At 42.4% G+C, this 22,223-nt stretch overlaps 1 protein-coding gene across 1 annotated transcript; it reads right to left on the bottom strand.

Moving 5' to 3' along the window:
* Positions 1-57: 57 nt before the first annotated feature.
* On the bottom strand, positions 58-20,733 carry LOC117646247 (bromodomain adjacent to zinc finger domain protein 2B-like). Its single transcript, XM_034387080.1, has 26 exons — positions 20,643-20,733; positions 20,400-20,561; positions 19,953-20,313; positions 19,293-19,867; positions 18,773-19,208; positions 18,377-18,725; positions 18,001-18,267; positions 17,518-17,843; positions 13,449-13,530; positions 10,991-11,341; positions 9,996-10,049; positions 9,369-9,687; positions 9,015-9,272; positions 8,622-8,934; positions 7,031-8,480; positions 6,791-6,951; positions 6,523-6,707; positions 6,290-6,435; positions 6,006-6,203; positions 5,741-5,922; positions 5,476-5,659; positions 5,246-5,367; positions 5,014-5,155; positions 4,767-4,930; positions 1,366-1,755; positions 58-1,280 (listed from the first exon to the last, which is right to left on the bottom strand). Exons 1-26 carry the CDS (start codon positions 20,653-20,655, stop codon positions 1,088-1,090), a joined length of 7,383 nt encoding a protein of 2,460 aa, XP_034242971.1. The 5' UTR covers positions 20,656-20,733; the 3' UTR covers positions 58-1,087.
* Positions 20,734-22,223: the final 1,490 nt, after the last annotated feature.

Raw genomic sequence — 22,223 nt, forward strand, 5'->3', positions numbered from 1 at the left:
ATGCCACCTGCCGCTAGAGCGCGCCACATACGAGTGTGCTACTAGAAGGCGGTGTGTTGCGCGAGGCTAGGAAGTGCTAGGTAGTAGCGCGGGCCGTAAGGGACGATTCGAAATTCGAACGCGGTCGAACGAAGCTTGCGCCTACAGTCAAAGTGGTTGCGTGACTTTTAACTAGTTTATTTCCTATGCCTCTGGGGCATTTAATGGAATTAGTTAACTGAAAAACCTGTGACAAGTTTCTTAAAGTATTTTATTCCTGTGTACGGAGCTTCTTTATAGGTCATGACAAAGGCTCCATTGTCTTAGGATTAGTGACTCTAAGGCAGGATTCTCTTGTGACTTGACACTCAACGTGATTTTTAAACTTATTTTCGCCACGCGCAATTTGTTTGGGCCAAATTTTACATAGTGGCCTTGTGACGCATGAAGAATTTTGTTATGAATTAAAATTTGGTACCTTGGGTGCAAAATATGGCTTTGTACCTCGCCAAAGGAAATAAAGGAGACATTCTTACATTTTCACTATCTACTCGCTTTATTTGTAAACACTCACATGCCTTTCGTATTTTTCTCAAATAAATGGCATTATTCTTCATCATTGTATCACAAAGAAACTAGCGGATACCAGAGGTAACATCTTATCAACTTATATAGGACTCTCATAACACATATGACAAGAAGCAAACTAAACTTGTGCAAATCTGATTTGTTACAAAATGTTTCCATGCGAGACACATACAGTAGTAACTGACACACTTCACTGAAATGTCCAACAGTCGCACATATATACAAATGTATCAAAAAATAATTATTGTACAGTGATGTATGTGGTTTTAAGATTGGCTCACTTCAAAATGACGATCACATGTTTATCACAGGTATCACTGTCTTCAAAAGGGACAAGTACTGTTACAAACAAAGTCCACTCTGCATGACAGGAAAGAATACTGAACATTTTCTCAACCTCTGTGACTTTGTGTTTTTAACCAATACACAGTGGTTTTATTATTCACAAAAAGCTTCATTTTGTTTAAAAATGAAAAATTTGAACTCTACTGATAAAATTGAGCTTCAAGCTAACAGTTTATCAGCGTGACGGGCTTAAAGTTGAGTGTGGACTTCCCTTGTGTCCATGCCCATTAATTTCTCCCCAACGAGTTTCAAAATACGTTCGCATGCCATGACCAGCTTTTCCCACAGGTGAATCATCTTCATTGAACGTTTCACAATTATTAAAGATGAGACGAACATCAGAGCAGAAGTCTTCTCTTGATTTATACCTGAATAGAGGAAATGTGTATTAGGATGATGTACTTAAAAAGTTTGAGTTTTTAACTTGTATGTATGCACTTAGTCAATACTAACTGTCCATCGATGAGCTTTTTCTTGACTGTGCTTAGATCCATTGGCCATCTTATTATCTTACGATAAGTTGGGAACTGTTTTGTATTGACTGGAAGAAGAAATGGCCAAGATTCCTCTTGTTCCTCCAACTCATCTATCAGCATGCGGCAAGGTGTCAGTTCCTTAGCCAACCGCTTATTAGTTTTTTTTGGTGTTACATGAGTACATGTAACAGAACTGCTTGGAGCAGGAAGGGGAGATAATGGTGGTGGTGTGTTGGGATGTTTAATAACATTGTCATTTAATTTGTTATCCCCAACATGCTTCGCAGAACAAAGGTCTGCCATATAATCCATTTCTGGAGGCTCACTGTGAACATCCATAGGAGTCGGAGACTTCAGTGAAGGAGGACTGAAAGCAAAGTAAGAAGTTCTCTTTGAAGATGACGCACTGCAGCTTTGTGTAAGGTCTTCTTGTGTTCTTGTTAAGTTAGAATGTAATACAATTAATTGGTAATGAGAAGCTTCATTTATGGCACTTCCTGCAATTAGGCACGAGACACTTAACTACTCATATAGTTTCCACAACATATATGACCTGCTTTCCCCAAAATGAGGTACCATCCATCACTGCATTGTTTTATCAAAATATTTATGAAAACAAAGAGAAATTTTATAGCTTTTTAGTAAGAAGCAGGAGGCTTCAAAGTGTTACATAGACTACTCTACAGAAGCACTGAAGCTATCTACATCTGGGTTAGCAGAAGGGTGAACTACTATTCCTTCCACATCTAAATTGTTTCAGAGCCCACCACTAAAACATTTTCAGTACTAAGTGAATTTCTTTTTGAAGATAGGGATAGTAATGATAACATCATAAACCAAAATACTCAAAGTAGCCAACTGCTGCAGCTGGTTCCATGAAACCCGTGTAAAAGTTTGAACTCCAAATGCAGTGCAGTGTAATCTCATGCAAAACAGTGGCACTTTCACTATAGGCTTCATGTAATTGCTAAGTAAAGAAGGAGAATAAGCAATTCCTAAACTACAACTTTTCATTAAGTGCTTCACTTTGTTAGGACCAGAACATCATTGAGGAATTTCTATGATTAAAGAAACTCTGCAGGCATAAACTATAAGTTTCCCCTCCAAAATAAAAGAGAGAGGAAAAAAGAGTTAACACAATTTGAAAAGCAGAAGCATGTATTGACTTGAGGGGGAGGAAAACAAATAAATAAAATTATAAAGGGCAGTAACAATTTATTCCATTCATAACCATTTTCTTTAAAAATACAATCTCTTTCAACATGAGACAGAGCTGAGAGCCACCTCATCTACTTCTTTATTTGGCCAACAATTCTGTCAATCAAATAATAAAAAGAATATATGAATATCACATGAGTCATCATCCCTAAAAGTGCAAAGAAATTTGTTGGAGCTGGTAAACTATTAAGCACCACCGAGAAAATTTCTCCCAAAGTATTTGCTAACTGTGCTAGATTACAATAAATATGACCAGAATATTTCACACAAAGTTGCACACACACACACTTGTGACCTGAGATAAAAGTGAACCATAACTGAACTTATTAGGGATAATGAGAAAAATTCTTAGAAATTTTCAAGCTTGCAGTTAAGTTGCATGTCTTGCAAACTCAATACATGCCTCCTTACAGAAGAGCAATTTGGCTCTAATCACATATTAAATATGAAAGTAAACCTTTAAAAGAATATGGTTCTGACCTATGATCCTTTAGACTTTTAAAACTATAGTATCTTTCCGCCAAAACTTTTAGAAAATACTTTCACTCAAAATTTGAATGTGGGAAGGGGATGTGTGGATCATAGAGGTTGTATTTTCTTTTCTATTTCAACACACCTCACAATTAAATCTATATGTGAGATACTTTGGCTGTATACTGCAGAACACTGTATAAGTACGCTATAAATTTCAAGAACTGACGTTTCATAACACTCTTCAAAATAAATTCTGAAATTCAATACTAAATTATTAAACATGTTTACTCTAACTGTACAACTATCTTTATATTTACATTATATTTACATTAACTCATTAAAAATTCAATTTCTATTAAATCACATCATTTTAAAAAGAAAAAAGAGATCTGACTCTTAAAAAATCATAAATTATGTCACAACCATGGTTGGTCAACATTACCTCGGCATGACACCGAGCCCAAAAGAAATATTATTTGTTTGGATAAATAACGGATGACCATTTTCAATGCTATCATGGATTTACCTTGACAGACAATGTATTCAATAAAGCATCATCAAACAGGCCAAAATAGCTGAATACGAGAGCTTCAAATGTGTTCTAGGGACAAAAACCTAAGCAATAGAGCTTGAGTTGAATGCAAGGCAAAACAAAGCTCTAAAATTGACCTCACAACCTTGTGAAAAAGCTGAGAAGTTTGTCCAAGAGGTTGTTTGCAGATCCACGGATGAAAGGGTACCCTGAGTGTATAAAGCCTGTTTCTGTTTCTGCTCATCCTTTAATGAGCATCAGGATTAACTCCTTTTATTTTTCACGCTCCTGAAAAATGAAATGAAATAAAAAAATCATTTGAGGGACGCTGTACTAATTCCAATGATGTTTCTGATCCTGATCCTCCGAGATCGGACTCTTTGGTTTACATATCAAATTACATTCTAGAAGTTAGAAGTTGAAGCAAGTCAATTGTTACCCTACATATGTTTGTCATTTAGCACATGCTTACTCAAATTTATAGAAGTTAAAATGAATGGAAACCTAAACGTAAATTTGAGAAAACTTCAAAAATTGCAAACCACAGGTGTTATTCTTGTTTTTGCTTTTTTTTGTTTTTTGTAACATAGAAAGGAAATGAAATAGCAAATGGCTTAATCAATTTATAAGCAGAGCATACAAGCAAACCTTTAACTGGAAATAATAATGAAGACGTTTTGAAAAACAATGATTTGTACAACTTAAAATTTCCATGCAAGATATTACATTAAGTTTCAGGGAGCATGCTCAAAGCAAAGGGTAAGGCAGCACTGTAGTCATCAGAAACTAAGGGACTTTGTAAAGAAAAAGTCACAAAACTTATCAAACCCACCCATAAAAAAGGTAAAGGCACCTACAATTTTAGCAAGATGAAATGAACTAAGTTTTAAACAAAAGTACCTCATTCCCTGAAAGAATACAAAGGGAGTCTCCAACAAATATAACTTACCATTGTAAGAAATCTAAATTTTCCAGCACAAAACTATAACTAACATGTACTTTGTAGACCTTCATGTAATTCCCCATAAATAAATTTTAATCTCTGAATCAAATGAAAAGTCATTTAAGAAGTACAATTGCATCAACTGTCTCTCCCTCTTTCTAAACTTTGGCTTCTCCTCTCAATCAGAAACAGAATTTAGCTAAGTACTGACCTGGATGGTGGCGGATCACTGCTTTCACTATCTCTAGTGTTTTCATTCTTGTCTTTATCGCTTCTTGATGTTTTGCTGGGTGTAGATTTCTTGTTGCTACTTGTTCGTTTAGACTTTGGTACTTTTGAATGGCAATTTTGGCAATACCATTTGCCACGTGGTACCTTTAAAACCAAAATGATTTGGGATTAAATACCACTTTTCACTAACAGAAAAATGGTTCAACTTGATTCTACATAGAGCTTACCTTATTCAGTGGTGGTGTGAGACAATCAGTATGATACACACGTGGACAGTTGTCACAGTAAACCAGGTTGCGTCCAGTTTTCTTTCCACACACTATACAATTTCTTTCTCCTGTTGCTTTATTCATGCACTCAAAGCAGTACCTTTAAGAAACAAAATGACCAGTAAACAGAAAAATTCTTTTGGTGAAGATTATAAATTTTCCTATGGGCTTTTAGGGTTAGACTACTCACCAGTCTCCATCAGGAATATTTTCCATTCTAGGTTTAAAGCAGTAAGTGTGGTAACCCCTGTCACATCCATCACAAAGTAGTAATTTATCTTCATTGTCTCCCGAGTGGCAAAATTGACAGTTCTGCAAATAATTAAAAATATATAGTGTAATGGAATTTAAAATAATATAATCCAGCTATGCAAAAGCAACAGTCCAGAAACTTAAATGTAGATTGATATTGACACTCACAGCTTTCATGATACTTTTATCCCATGCTATGGATGACTCCAACATATACAAAGACATAGCTAGCTGAGCAGCAGTATGCGCTCTAGAAACAGCTTCACGCCAAATGATAAGACCTTTAGGTAAACTTTCCGGATCAGGCATAGATGAATCACCTGACAATCCCATAAGATTCACATCCCCAACACTGAAAATGTAAAAAAAAAAAAAGATTTTAATAATTTCCCCTGCGGAAAGAAAAAAAGTGAAAAGGAGGTCAAAAGCAGACCTGATTCCTAGTGGTGGTTTCAAATAGCGCCTCTCTATGGCAGCTTCCAGGCAAAGGAGACGATCTTTGGCTACAGTGATTGGGTTAACTCGTTGGTCTCCTTCTTCGACATGCCCATCCAGACATGAAGGTCGGAATTTGAATCCTTCCTCAGAGGTTGCTCTATTAGGAACTTTCCATCCCTAGGAATCAATAAAATAGTTAATTTAAAAAAAAAGGAAAACACAGAGTTTTGTTTTAAATAGATGTGAGATGCAGTACTTACCTTCACCTGCATACTTGCATTGGCAACTCTGTCTTCCATAGCCTCCACCTGTTCCAAAATTGCTAGATCCACTCTCAATGCAACATCGTCCGACCACTGCACTGGTACATCGGCAGAAGGAGCTCCCAAATCCATGGGGATATCCACATCAGAGCAATGCAACTCAATGAGATTCATGTCATTTGGAGCAGGACAAGTCTAATGGAGAAAATTAAAATAAAGAATAATATGCCAATTTTAGTATATCTTGAGAGAGGGAGATGAAGGAAAAAGAAAGCACTTACTGATACTGATGCTTCTAAAGATGATTCAAGATGTTTAACCAAATTTCTCTTTAGCTCCCCTTCTCTGATACCTCGCTGATGCAAAGCATCTGTAATTTCAGTTAAATGTTCTGGTTTGGATATTTTCCACCAGCCTCTCATCATTTCTGGAAGGAAAATTAAACATTGATTATGAAAGTACTACCAGAAGAACTGGGCAGTGGATCATCTCTCATGGTAATGAGAAATGCTACCTTTGGGAATAGGCTGGCATGGAAGTGGTTCAGGGGGACCATGAATTTTGACCCTCTCTAGTTCCTCTGCTTCTTCAGTTGTCATCATTAGAGGGGGTGGAGACTCACACAGGGGCATCATTGACACAGGTGAAGGGAGACGCCCACAGCCATAAACAGGAACTCTTAATTCTCCATCAACAAGCCTGCAGGAAACCACCAAAGAGAAAAATGAATATATTTTCTAGAAGTATTTTTAAGTCTTAGGTTTATGAGGGGGGGTTTATACCTTGCAGGATTGTTGCCAACTGATGTGTTGTCACAGGAGTCTCTGGGGATGATGCTGAACCATGTCTTTTCAGGACTGTCAGGACTACTGCATCCACCATTCAAATCCTTGGCACTGTTTAGAGTGTTATTTGAATTGGTATGAGGACAAACATTTGATGCCTGGAATCAATGGGAACAATAAATTGTAGGGAAGAATCATGAGGGCATGTATAAGACAAGAAAAGATAACTAAAAATACCTGATTATTAGTGTCTACATGGTTCACAGCAGGTTTGGCATCTGCTTCATCCCTAGAGTTTGTATCAGGGTCCTCACTTTTCTGGACACTCTTCTCTCCCTCAGGAGATGACACAAGCTCTGATCCTATTGGGTCAACTTTTTCAGAACTTAGAGCAGTATTATCTACTGTTGACTTCTCCGCAATAACACCATCCTCTGACTTCACAATTGGCTTAATATCTTCCATATCTGGTTTCACCTCTTTTTTTACTGTACACTCTTCCTGCTTTTCTGGCTTGGATTCTTCATTGTCCTCTGCCTTGATAGAAACCTCTTTATTATCTTCTTTTTCACTAGTTTCTATCTTCACTGCATCAGAAACAGGTGGGGTTTCCTCTTTAACAACTTCCGTTTCTGTATGTTCTACTTCTTTCTTTATTTCTGTCATATCTTTGTTGATGTTATCTGAGTTGTTCCCACCATTTGCAGTTTCGTTTGTTACGTCTCTCTCAGTGATTGAGGTAACTTCTTCATCCTCATCCTCTGCATCGTTGTCATCACCATCGGTTGCATCAGTACCATTTACTCCTTCATCTTCACTAATGTCTTCGCTGTCTTCCTTTCGTTCTTTGCTTGGTCTCTGACCATCCTCTTCACTCTCTTCACTGCTCCCTTCATCATCTTCACTTCTTGGTCTCTTCTTACAAGTACCCTCATGGTTTTTCATCTCATTGTAAACATCAGGCTCAGCACTCTCCATCCCTTCCACAAACACACCCCCTGCTGTTGGTAGTGTCCAGTAACGTCTGTAATACCTATCCTGTCCTAAGGCAGTAGCTCTTAATTGATAACAAGAAGCATTTAAGTTTTGAAGATTTTGTTCAATTTGACGAGTTACTCTGTCAATTTTCTTTGCTAATTCTTCAGCACTTAATCTTAAATCTTCTTCTTCTTCTGGCAGGATTCCCTCACTCTCATTGCAACTATCATCCTCATTCTCATCCTCAGCTTCCTCAGCTTCAACAGGTCCAGATTGCTTTTTGGCTGGAGTAGTGGCAGGTGTGGCTGGAGTGGCTGCAGACTCACTTTTGGCACATTCAGTGCTATTTGGTTTGGTTGCAGCAACAATGTCTTCAGTTTTAGCACTTGGATCCACTGGAGTCGGGGTAGGATTATCAGAAGATGTGGTGGAGGTATCTACCGAAGGAGTAGCAGTAGCTGCAGTTTCAGTAGATTCCGGTTGAGCTTCGCTATTTGTTTCGGATTCACTACTTTGAGATGTCGGCGCTTGACCATTGGCAGCCTGAGTTGCCACAGCTGGTGTTGCAGCCGCCTGACTCGCTGCAGCTTGAGTTGCAGCTGCTTGAATTGCAGCAGCCTGGATTGCTGCTGCTTGAACATTTCCTGCTTGAGCTGTGGCAGTTTGAATAGCTGCAATCCTAGCTTTTCTTTGATGCAACATACGAAGCCTGCAGAAGAAACAAATAAAAATTGACATCATAATGTCTGTGACAGTGAATCTTGGCTGATTTTGAGCTGAACAGCATAACTAATAAACAAACATTGAAACAAACAAGAAATTAGCCCAAAAAAGATAATTCAACACTTACTTCCTAATTTTGTTGTCAAGAATGTAACGATTTTTCCTCAATTCACCCGCATTTTCAATTGCCTTTTCAATTTGACCAGTAACTGCTTTGTTTTGGAGTAATTCATTACACAAAAATGCAAGTATAGAAGCTTTGCATGTTGGGCTGAGAGCAAGGAAAGGATGTGTGCGAAGCCATTCAGACATTGCCCATGTAGAGTTTTCCCTCAAACAGGCAAAAAAAGCAGCATTCTTTCCAATAGTTGGACAAGTATCATCATAACTATTGTGATGATCTGACATACGCTTTTCTCTATCACGTTCAAAATTCAGTCCTATGACAAATAAATTTTTTATTATCATTATTATTACAACTCTACAAGAGGGAATATAAATTAAAAATTATTTTACTCACCAGAGAGAGCCTTCACTTCACCAGTGGCATTAGCATATAAGTATATTCTTAAAATTTCAGAAATATTGCTGTGAGTTATATCAGCTTGTTTTAAACTTTGACCTAATATTGTAATATGGCGAGCTGGGTTAGGAATACCAGGATCCTCAATTGCACATACAAGCAAGTGTGTCATCACAGAGAGCATTTCTTCTTCAGTGTCTTGGTCATAAAGTAGAGCAGACTGAAGGCTACTTAATGTAGGTAGACTTTCCATATCTGAAATGTTGAGGGTACATGAGATTTAAGCCTTGTCATTTATACAAGTAACAAAATAGAAAAAATGTAATGGAATAGAATAGCACAAGCACTTACCAAATCCTAATGTTTCACCAAATGTATGGAGGAATTCAAAAACCATGAGTATGTCTAGAAATGCTTGACCGCACAGCTGTAGGCCGGGTACGCGTTCTAGCTTAGGAAGACTTTTCTCTTCAGGTAGTTCCATATCTTCCACAGGTTTGCGAATTTCAGTCAGAAGTTCTACATCAATGCGTCTCTGCTCTAACTTCTTTTCTCGATTTGCTAATTTTTCAGCTCTTGCTTCAAGCCTCTTCCTTTCCCTCTCTTCAAGCCTCTTCCTGTTCTCCAACGATCTTACAAGGGCCATATGTTGTCTCCTCCTTTCTCTTTCCTAAAACAGGATAAATGAAATTTCAGCAACGCAGTCAAAGAGACAAGAGACAGCACAAACATATTAATTTAAATTCATAAAGCAAACAAAAGATTATATATTAAGGGAGTAAGGAAAAAGTACAAGTGCATTTTCATTTCCAAAAGTATAAGAGGAAGAATTATAATAAAGGAGAATGAAACAAGAAACAAAGAAGTTTTGAAGTTTTGGATTGTTTTGTCGGTGGAAGAGAAGGGGAGATGGAGCAAGTGCACCCACAATGTGTGTAAAATGTACCCACTCCCATTAACTACATACACAATACTCACCAGCTCCACAGTGTAGAGCAATTCCCGCTGCTTATTCATCTCCTGCATGTATAGCTGAACAGACAGAAAATACCACACACAAGTCAGTGCGAGTCAAAATACGCACCACCAAACACTCGCACACAAACAATATTACAAATACAAACTAAGAAATAAGATAAATGACATTCCACCAAAATTAGGATAAGCCCATGCAGGTAAATTAATACCAGTAGTGGAAAGATCAAGATAAGACTTAACAATAAAAACAATAAAATCTCTTCTTTGTAAGGATGTTCACCTCCTGGTCAGTAACTATTAGTAGTGACCAAATGTCATGCAATATCTCTGACTAAAAGAGATTACCTAGAAAAAATCATTTTCAAGCAAGCACAAAACTACAAAGCTGCTAAATGTAATGAAAAGATAATGAATTGAAATGTTTCTAAAATCATAGACGGTATCAAGGCATAACAAAGAAAGCCTCACAGGTATGAATAAAATGTCTAGAAAATATTGATGCCAGGAAGAGGGGAACGAATCCTGAAAATATGACAATGAATGTAGACGGATGACATAACTGTGCTATAACCAGACACATTCCACACATGCACAAAGAAGCAATGAAAATTGGGTACAATTGGATTAGCAGAAATCTCTTTGAGTATTTGATTAACACTGAGCAGGCTACAGCCATGCACTCATTTTTTCTGTTAATACGGACAAAAGAAAGAAACAATTTTCCATTCATTCAACCACACATTCATAACACACACTCACAAATGGATTTTTGATGATTGGTTAGGGTGATGAAACAAGATGACGCTTGGCGAGGCATGGCGAAATAGACCAGGCATGGCAGCTACCTTCCCCAGCATGGCATATTTGTTGGGCTCAGCCTCACTGCTTTCACTACAACTAACACTGGCGGCCAACAAATACGTGTCACTAGGGTCTCTCTTTCCCCCCGCTCACCTTCCCCTTACATGCGATGTGACGGCGTTAATTACCCTTACCATGTCATCAGTTTGGGGGATGATTGGAGGCGTCGCTGCAAGGGCAGGTGGTGGAGTGATGCTCTTTGGAGGAGGAGATGCTGCCAGTGGGGCGGTTGAAGGTGCAATTGATAGATTGTTGCACTGAAGATTATTTGGTGACCCCTTGGGAGGGGTTCGGGAAGGAGGGCGCTCCTTAGAGACTTGATTTTCAAGAGCATTCAAAACGCCTTCCCTGTTTTTCCAAATGGTTGCAACTGTGGAGCTGGCCAGTCCAAAAGCTCGACTCACATCCGACTTGCTGCGCCCTCCCTCTATTTCTCGAATGATGTGCAACTTTTGTTCAGCCGTGAAAGCCAGTCTCTTGCGGCCCTGGGGGGGGGATCACGCCAATTTATCGTACCGCCACCAATAGCCAGGAAGTTCATTCCCGGCAGTGAATTAGACCAGCTGATGCTTTGGAAAGGTAAGATATCTTTCAGTCCTTCATTTTAAAGAGTGTTCTCTTTAATTTATGCCTCTACACCAAAATTCTCCAAAGCATCTTCTAGTAATTCACTAAAATTGAAAAGTTGACAGCAAATAGAACAATCCTCACTTGTTTGTTTTTTCCAAGGCAAAATTTTTAAGAATAAATTTAAATATGATATGATATATACACATTGTGACATCACTGATAAAACAATTTTGTATATTGATGCATTTCATAGGCAGTGATCAAATGATGCTAGCAGTCTAGAATAGCCATCTCAAGATGAAATGGAGTGACTATTGCCACCACACAGGCTTGCCTCTGACTACAGGTTTAGGGATATTTATCCAAACAAGCAACCATGCAGGCTTCAATTCAATTCACTTCCTCTAATTTCTAATTGCTGTTCATCATGAGCCAGGGTTATCTAATGTATTTACCATAACTTTGGGATTGAACTGACATGCAGGAGGTGAGTGGAAGGTTCTCATCAGTATAAGATATTATGTATAGAGGTATGAGGCATAAGGTCACAAATATAAAATACTGATGTTGAGGCCTTGCACGGCCATCTAATATGGAACCTAATATGCGTCCCCAAAAGTGCATATGAACAAGCCCAAAAGACCAAAGCAGGCTGTATTTAAGATGATTACTCAAATGTTATTAAGCCAATTTAACATTCAATCTTGTCTCCCTTTCTTTTCTGAAGATTACATGTGACTGCAGACCACACTTATTGATAAGGGGATTCTTGCCTCGCCCATCTCTATTGCAAAATTTCTCCAAAATTCTCCAAAATTTTGATAGAAAAATAAATTTTAGTCAGTAAGGGTGCTGCCACAGGCCTGTTTCACACAGTCTGCATTGCCAAGCAAATCTCTACATCCGCCCTACCATATATGTATGAGTAGCTTCTCGATACTATGAAGTAACTATTATCCTGAAAGCAAGATGCACACAAAAATCCAAAAGAATGTGATCAGAAGTTCCTGTCAGTAAGTTTAATAATAGAGAAGTTGACATTCAGAGTGCTGGTTAGAAATTTTGACACAATACCTTGCTATGTGTGTGTAAGTGAAGCTTTAAGGGGAAAGGTCACCTGTCATAACACTCTTCCATAACTGACCACAATCACACATACATTCATACATGAAAACACAAAGATGGACAAAAGTGATAATTTTCAGTTTCTTTTCGTTGCTTGAAGAAAAAAGAATGAATGATGTTGAAACAAAAAGGGGAGAACTGGACCTGTGATAGCTAGTATGTTTCCTTGAGGCTGCAGACTTTTGACTTTTGTCTGAAAACTTTCAACAGTTTATGAATAGGGCCAAAGATGAGGTGGAAGGTAGGGGCTTTATTACCCTAACCATTCTCTACCTCGCCTCTAGCTCTATGTGTAAACTGTGAAGAGTGGGATTGACTAAACATATGAACAACATGAGATACAATACACTCATTTTGACCATCCTTGAAGTCATTGATAATGATGGGACAAATAAATGGGCTTGGATCTCAAAAGCAGGCAAAATAACACACTCACATACAAGACATTTGCCATGCAATGAGACTTATTCACAAGCGGAGTCAGTACTAAGATGAAGCAGGAGATCAGAAGGATTGGAATGGGACAAGTTTGAGAAATACATGATGGTGATGTAAGGGTGAAATATCTGCAACAAGCTGAGTGTATAGCTAGTAATAGTGATACAGTTCCCAGGGTATCTTACTTAAAGATGTTTGGTAGGAAAAATGATAAGAATGACTGTCTAAAACATATTTACTGGTCAGTAAAAATTTCAAGATATACTGTGCAGTATAAAAATAAGATGATAAAGGGTGGCAAAGAAATAGAAGAATTAGAAGGTTTCTAACAAATTCTTGGCATGTTCTATTGGTTTTTACTCAAGACTGAAAAACTACAATAAAGATGAGGAAAATTACAATAAGACAGGATGGAAAGAGTGACCACTACACCATGCTAGTTGATGTGCAACTACCTACCTCGAGTAATTGTTGATTGCGCTGCTCACGTTCACGCTTTAGTGCTTCAGCTTTTTCACACCGCTCCTGCTCTTTCTGGATCCTGTTGCAAGAAATATTGTTTGTAACTATTTATTGATATTGAACTATTAGACGATTTTCAAAAAGATCACTTCTTTTATAAGGCAACAGGTGCAAACATTTGTTTGGGTGCAACGATCAATACATCTTATGATCCTCAGCTGATGTGAAGCATTGTTATAGCAAATTCATCATTTGTTGGTGACTGTATGTCATGACATCTGGGCGGGCATGTGAATTACTAAAGATATTGTTCCTTATTCCATGAGGTCATAACAGCAGAGAGTTGATTTAACCATGCAATTCAGAAAGAATGAGTCAAGAAAGAATGAAATCCATAACCCCATAAGAGATAATGTAATAGGTGCACTAAATCATCTGATGTAAATATTTGACAGTTTGTATTGAGTAGACCTAGCACAAAAAGAACTGAATTTATGTAAAAGGATTAGGATTATTACTATGGTTTTCTCTCTCAAAATTTCAAAATCTGAACAGTTTTTTCAATGCTGATAGAAAGAATGCTCGGCAAAAGGAGAAAAATATGGCAAATGTGATGGGCCATCTGAAAAATCTACTGAAAGCTTACAATGAAATCCTTCAATGAAATGCAACAGCAGCAGTCAACTAAATTTTTTCCACTGCAAAGCATCTCCCTAATCTTACATATCACACATTCACAGCAATTTATTAAATACAAAAATTTACGCAATTTATCAATACAAGTTACAAATTAATAAAAGCACACAACCTCATGAGCAAATACACTTTATGCAAGTTTAAAAAATTAAGCTCCTATCACTGTCTATCATATCTAACATTAGAGCAGTTTGAAGCACATCTTTCATTCATGCATTGCACTCCATGTTTGGCCCAAATTAAACGCAAAAGGTGTTTATATGCAGTGCTCATTCCCCAATGAGAACAGTGTGTGGTGGAAGATAATTTGTCAAGACGTTAAAAAACAACACAAATTGCAAATGGAAGTATTAATTTATTACATCATTTTGTATTATAAGATCTGTGGTACAAACTTTGTTGACATAATAAAATAGGAATGCATGGTAAATATATTTGCTATATGTCAATATACTGCATGTGTATCAATAAATTTTCTTTAGTTACACAAGAACTCACGACATTTGTTCATTGCGCAAGGGACTTTTTCTACTGTCTGGCAAGACAACCTTACTCATTCAGTGAGGGACAGAGGCACTACTCCAAATGATGATCACAGCAAAGTGCTACACATGATACATTTAGAAGCTGACTTTAAAAGGAAGAAGGGGTCTTCTATCATAATGATTAATCTAACATTGAGATAACCATGATCCAACAATTGACGGGATTCCTTGCTGACAGGATCTTTCCACATCAAATTGCTGAAATATCCAACATTCCATGTTAGGAAATTAAATGCGTTACTGACTAGCAGGAGGATGTTACACAAAAAAAATATGATGCTTCTATAAAAGACAGGTCCCTTTTGAAAGGACAATGTTCTTTATGACCCTTAAATGTAATGATCAAATGCATTTGCATGGCATAGACAGAAACACAAATTCCAACTCAAAAGTTCGGGTAGGGATTTGAAAGGCACTGCAAGTTTGTTGAGTTAAAGACTCTGCACGTCTGAATGTGTTCTATATCTATGTCCCAGTGAGGTATGGTATCACATTTGGGCCATTTGTTATTGCCTTAATGCACAATTTGAATAATGTGCAATAAATATACTTTGCCTACATAAAACAATATTGTATGTAAAAAGAAAACTCCCAAATATAGTAATGCAACAAATATGCCATTTTAAAAGTTACTTGATTGGCAATAAGAGCACAGATCCTCAGATACCCAAACACAAGAAGGCTGGTTACACATGGAGTGCAATAGCACAGCAGATGTATCAGTAGCAACATTAGCTTCAAGCCAGGAAAACTTTGCATAATTGCTCATGAATTAAGTGTGCTTCAATCAATAAGAGATGTCAACTACAAATGGAAGAAAAATAAACAACAGAAAATATATGACTTGTACCTTCAAGAGAGTAGCCCCCTTAATACTGATTACATTGATTGCCTTTGTCCTAACAAAGCAGACATTGCAGTCGTGAGATCAACAAATTAAACATGAGAATGCTCTTCTCATTACTAAATACTACATTCCAAGTATGGCAAAATGCCTAGCAGCACAGTAGTGAGAAAGTGAGCTCATGGAATAAATAGCCTTTCAGCATCCCCAATGGGTCTGACACTGAAACGTGAGGCTACCAAGCAAAAAAAGAAATGGAAGGAATGTAGAATTTTTTAACAATAACAATAAATAAAATAACCCAGATCATTGTCTCTTGGATTCTATGAAATTAACAGATTTTTAGCTTTCTTCAAATAAATTAAAAAAGAAACACACTAAATGGCAACAATATAAAAAAAGGAAAAAAAAGTAATCAAAAATTAAAGCACTAAAAGTGCTGCTACAAATGACTCATGCACTAATAATACTGATGTTACCTGTCAACATTTCAATCTAAAAAGAAAGCAAGAAAACCTCAACAAAACAACAACAAAAAAACCAATAAAATCTCTTGTTTATTTTTTAAAGGAGGAATGCAAATGAGGAAGGGAAAGAAGAGGACCAACCTCTTTGAGTATTAACCACTACCAACAAATTCAGAGATTCTTCTCTTCACTTTTTTGTAAAAGATCACTTAAAGATGGTTTTACCACCCATACCTTAAAATTAAGAGACACAATTGATCTCTACTTTGGTTCTATTTTTTAATCCATTCAAGAAAAGTTAAATTGATATAAAGATCAATGCATCAAGAATGAGGAGGAGAACGAGATACGACTGTTCACAATATGCCATTAGCAAGTGATAACATGCAAGAACTTGTAAAAGCTGGTGAGAGAAGTTATCACAGCTGTTAACTAGTTGTAAGAAAAGAGAACCAAATGGATATTTACACTGTGAAAACGAAATAAAAAATGTAAAAAAGGAAAAAGCCAAAACATAACAGAAGGTAGGTAAATTACCTTAAAATGTTAGTTCTTGAACAGAATTACAATAAATAATATTTTGACTTTGGTTTGTGGAATGAGTTTGGTTTAGAGAACTTTAAATTGAAATTCGTATAGAATATTCCTTTCGTTTGACATGCATGATGACGTGGTAACAATACTATCTTGGATAGTTGGACGTAATAAAATAAAGTGGTCTAGCTGTGACCCTCAACAAGTGCAATTTCTAAATATACCAAAATATAATCAAATGAAATTTTATGGTTCCTGAAGGGTTCATTAACAACACACGTTAAAGAAAATGCCATCACCGTAAACCAAACATCATGCAAACCCACTTCGCAAGCCAAAACAACATGTTTTGTTGCTTCCAGAATATGCCAATTTTAGGGGAACACATGTATTGTAAATGAACCCAACAATATGAGAAGAGGTGTAAATTGCCTTATTAATTCATGAAAACATGAAATAAAGTTAAAAAATTAAAAATAAATTATCTGACCTCAACCCTCTGATAACATCAAATTTAAAATGATTTTAATCAAAATAACAAAGTTTTCAGGAAACCAATATAGTTGCAGAATGGGAGCAAACAGAGAATGCAAGTTTGGTCCATTAAACTCTCACAGATGCTCTTGTCCGATATTACACCAGCACCACACAAATATTGTGTGAGGTAAAGCACCATAAATATAGCGCAAAACAAAGAGGGGATAAAAATGAAGCTGACAAATATGCAGCAAAGAAACAATCAAGTTGCACTTTAAAGGACAATTATCTTAATTTAAGTGAGAAACAAAATGAACTTTGACTTAAGTTCCTGGCATTGTGAGTCACAAGTGTCATCAAAAGAGAAGACACGCTTCCACACTTGACAGTGTGCAGAACTTTCTTTATGACTGAGGATCATATGTTGTGCTTTTGCTTACAATGATACATGTATGCCTACCATTGCGGTCATTCTGGTCAAATTGATTAACCACTTCTCTCACCTGAGTTGCTCCTTCTGCTTAGCTGCCTCTTCACGAGCCTTTATCTTAGCCTCCTTGTCTTGTTTCAGTTGCTGCAACTTTTGCTCCTTCATTTGTGCATTGCTGTGCTGGCTGCCAGTTTGACCACGCATTGCCACTAACTCCTCTAGCCTCTTAGCCACTTCAGAGTCACTTAAACGGACTGTCTGCTCTCCAACAGTGGGCTGCAGAAAGTCACCAATAACAACTTTTGAGGAATAGGTGAAGTTTTCTCGGGTCAGAGGGGGCAATGAAGGCTGGTGTGCCGTGGCAGTCTGGTCAGCAGCAACTGCCAAAGCAGCCAAGTGCTGAAAAAACAATAAACAAAAACTTAAGTCTCACAGAAATTTTAGAAATTGTAATAAAAAAAAAGCCACAGAAAACAGAGCTTCCAAAATGTTACTTTAAGTATGATGGCTGAGGCAGAACCAACAAGAGATGGTATCAGGTTGAAAGCTAACATACCTTGAGGAGTTCTGGGTACTGCTTAAAACGCCGATTGCACGGTGAAATGTACGTCACCTCCCCCTTTATGCTCAAGCCAGAACGGCTAAGTCTTTGAATCAGGGTCTCTCGGCGCCATCCTCTTTCCAATGGAAGACGAAGTAGTTTCTCATCAAGAGGCGTTAATTTTCGTTTCTTTGGACTTGGCTCCCCACTGCCGTCATCAAGATCATCAAGATCTGAATCTGAGGAGAGGTCATTTTCAGAGGCAGACTGATCACCATCCACCTTCAAACAAAAAGAAAGCAAATTATTATGATTATGATGCACTCCCATGCATGAGACAACACCTGAGAATGTGTGAGTGAAACTGCTTCCAAAGTCAATCAAAACTTACCAAATTCTTTGGATCTTTACAGTTTTCGCCTAGCTTGTTAGGATCCCCAGAGTGACCGGTAATGTCATTTTGACTTGCACTGTCATCAGGGGTACATTCTTTTAACTCAGGCTCAGACTCTTCGGCAGGTTTCTCATTTTGCTCTAGTTTTGATTCTTGATCGCGAACAGGTTCCTCAGTAGGTGGCGCCTCAGTGCCCTCCTCCCGATCGTGCATTGGATCTTCTTGGAAATCATCGGCTTTGTGGTTGGACTTCTCGTCATCCTGGCTATCATGAGAGTTGCTGTAGTCCCCTTCGGCATCGCGATCTGCAAGCAACACCATTCCATTCAAGAACGCTGCGAGAGGACTAGAGACGAGCCGCAGCAAGACATGCAGCAAGACCAACCCCCTTACCTTTGACGTCGTTCTTCGGCGGCCGCGATCGTGTTCCTGAGGAACGAGAACTGCGCCTCCAGGTCCATGTTCGGCGACGGCTTGATGCCCAGCGCGCGGCTCTGCGCGAGCAAGGACGCCACCGTGTTCTTCTTGGGCTTGGACACGCCGCGGCCCAGGTTGCGCGGCCGGCCGTCCTTGTGGGTCGGCGAGTCGCTGTCGTCCGGGCGGGTGTCGGCCGCGGCGAACAACTGCGCCAGCGAGGCGCTGGGCGATCCGGGGACGCCCACGCCTACGCCCAGCAGCCCCGGAGGGAGGGCCGGCAGCCCGGGGGGGATGGCGCCGGGGGGGATGGCGGCGGGTGTGGCAGCGGGGCTCAGCCCCGTCAGCCCCGGGCTGTGTGCGGCAGGCGGCGTCTGAGGCACCCGCCTCGGCTTGGGACCGGGCTTGCGGCGAGCTGGACAAGAAGGCATCACGTTAGAACACGCCATAAACCATCCGCGACCGAGACAGCTTGCTCGAATAAACCGTCGACACTTACAGGTTCGGTCCGAGTGCGCGGGCGGCGGCGCGCCGAGCGCCGACATGGCCGACAAGGAAGACAGGGAGGACATCTGCGCGTGCAGCACGGCGGCCTTGCTGGCCTTGAGGGTCGACATGTCCAGCGTGAGGTCGTCGCCGTCCTCGCGCTTCGACACGGGCTTGGACAGGTCGAGGGGCGCCTCGTCACCCTCCGAGGCGGCCGGCGTGAACCGCGGCGACCCCGCGAGGTTGAGCGTGCCGTTGCTGGTGTGCGCGGGCTGCTTCCTCGCGTCGCGGTCCCGGTCGCGCTCCCGGCCATCACGCCCTCCCTCGCCCCGACCCTGGTCCCGGTCCGTGGCGTCGAAGGGCCTCACGGAGTCCAGCGGGGGCAGCGGTCTCCGGTACCGGTCGATCAGCAGCCCCGTCGAGGAGTGCGTGGGCGTCACGCTCACGGAGGGCGGGTCCAGGGAGATGGTCTTCTTGCGGCCCCGGTTCGTGTTGCCCGGCACCTTGGGCCCCACTATCGAGGACGTGTATTTGATGATTTCAGTGTCCGGGGGCAGACGGACGCCGCCTAGGATGCTGGCAGAGTCACTGTGAACACAAGGGAAGGACAGGTCCAGTTAGCGTCAGGCAAGTGAGCAAAGGCTGCAGGTGTTGTGACTGTCGGATTACTTACTTGATTAGGTTGGGCTGTCCTCCCGCCGCACCCAGGGCGGCCGCGGCGGCGAGGGCGGCGGCGTTCAGTTGCTCCTGCTCGCGCTCGCGTTCTCGGTCTCTCTCGCGCTCCCTCTCACGTTCCCTCTCTCTTTCTCGTTCCCGCTCCCGCTCGCGCTCTCTCTCTCTTTCCCGCTCGCGCTCGCGCTCTCGCTCGCGGTCCCGCTCCAGCTCGCGGGCCCGTTCCCGCTCGCGCTCCCGCTCGCGGCTCCGGTGCGAGCTGGAGTTGGAGGAGGGGTGCGCGGAGACGGACAGCGAGGACGGCACGGACAGCGCGGACGCCGCCGCGTTCTTGGAGCTCTTGCTGCTCTTGCTGCTGGACACTGCGAACACAGAGGGTTGGTGAGCACGAGGCGCAGAGCGCGCAGAGCCAGTCCAGGACGTTACAGCACACTGCACTGCTACTTACGGTGCTGGGAGTGCGGCACGGACATGAGGCTGGAGTAGCCCGGGATCATGCTCTCCGCGCCCATGCCGGGGAACGACAGCCCGCTGGCCTGCGCCTGCAGCCTGGCCAGGTAGTCCTGGGCCGCCAGGTGCGACGCCGCCATGGTCCACCACGCCGCCGTGCCTGCAACAAGGAGCCGGGGGGTCACGACCTCCATCGGACAGGGCAACAGGGCACAGCAGTGGGGCCGTTCTGGGTACTCACTCGCAGGGTTCATGCCCAGGCTGGCCGCCTGGCTGGCCGCCACGCTCAGCGTGCCCAGGTTGGAGTACGACGCGGCCGCCGACGCCGCGGAGGTGGGCGTCGACGCGTGGCTGGCGAGGCTGGCGTGCGACGAGTGGCCGCCGTGGCCGCCATGACTGCTGCTGTGGCTGGCATGCCCGCCGTGCCCACCGTGGCCGCCATGGCCGCCGTGCCCGCCGTGGCTGCCGTGGCTGCTGGAGTGCCCCGAGTGGCCGCCGTACGCCGCGTTGGAGTTGCGGCCACTGCTGGCGCCGCTCATGCCGTACGCCCCCGCCAGGGCGGGGTGGCCGGCGAGGTGGTTGCCGTAGCCACCCGGCATGCCCGCGCCGCTGAGGAACGAGTGGGCGGCTGTGGGGAAGGTAGAGCAACGCGTCAATGTCACATGCCAACTCGATCTCGCCGTCGTCCGACAGGCCCGACAGGCCAGCTGAGGCGCTTACCGAACAGGGTGGCCGCGTCCAGGAACGAGGCTGGGTCCGCCCCCGCGGCCCCCAGCTTGTCGCCGCGGTCCTTGTCATTGTCCTTGTCCATGGCCGGCCTGCAACACCGTGCAACACGCACAGTCAGTCACTCCCGACCCGCCACTCCTTCCGCAGCGTCCGCAGCGCTGCCAGCACAGTGTACTCACAATCACGGTCTGTCCGAGGGCGGCACGCGCGCTGCCACCAGCATTATCGCATCTGGGGGATGCTCCTGCAACAACAACAACAAAATGCCGTCAGAAACAAGTCTCCTCTTTTCTGAACAAAGAAACGGGCTCGGTTCGGGGCCTCTTGTAGGAAGAAGCAACACGTTACGCGCGCGAGAGAGGGAAAGTGCAGCGCGTTAGAATAAACATGCCGGAGGGGCAGCGCCGCGTTCGCGTCACCTTGGCATTGGCCTGGCATTGGCCTTCAACCAGCCGACACAGGAGCAGTGACAGTCGACGCCGAACGGCCTAGCACATATCGGCGGCATTCGATATTCGCCCCAATCGAGACACAATCAATCAACAACACAAGCACCAGGGACCACGGGGCATTGACCCACAACTTTCCCTATTGTTCTCAACAGGAAGAGCCATTGCCAGCGGCCGCGACGTCAAACTACTCAAAACAAAAACAAATTCAGACAGTTGGCCAGGGGGCGCCCGTGCAACCCCCGCCCCCGCCTCACCCCACCGAGCCCCAGCGCCGCAGCGCCTCAGCTGTTGTAGACCTGCCCCACTATTGTGGCCGTGCCGCGCAAAGCCCCACGCCGGGGCGGGGCGGGGCGGGGCGGAGGAGGCGCGGGGCGGGGTGGGCCACGTGGGGCGCGGGGCCGGCCCGGGCGGGACGCGCTCGATAGCTGCGCGCGCACGCCCCCACCACACCCCTTTCCTCACCCCCAAGACGCCGCCCCCTCACCCCGCCCCGCCACGCCACGCCGCGGCGCTGTTGTCATATCCGCGGCGGCGCCGGCGTCAGCACCGGCAACAGCGCACCGCCGCGACCGCCACCCCGCACAAGGACGGCAATACAGTATTTGGAACGCGGCACGGCAGGGCCAGGCTCGCCAAACAGA

This window comes from Thrips palmi, unplaced genomic scaffold (genome assembly GCF_012932325.1).
Source record: "Thrips palmi isolate BJ-2018 unplaced genomic scaffold, TpBJ-2018v1 HiC_scaffold_19, whole genome shotgun sequence".
NCBI lineage: Eukaryota > Metazoa > Arthropoda > Insecta > Thysanoptera > Thripidae > Thrips > Thrips palmi.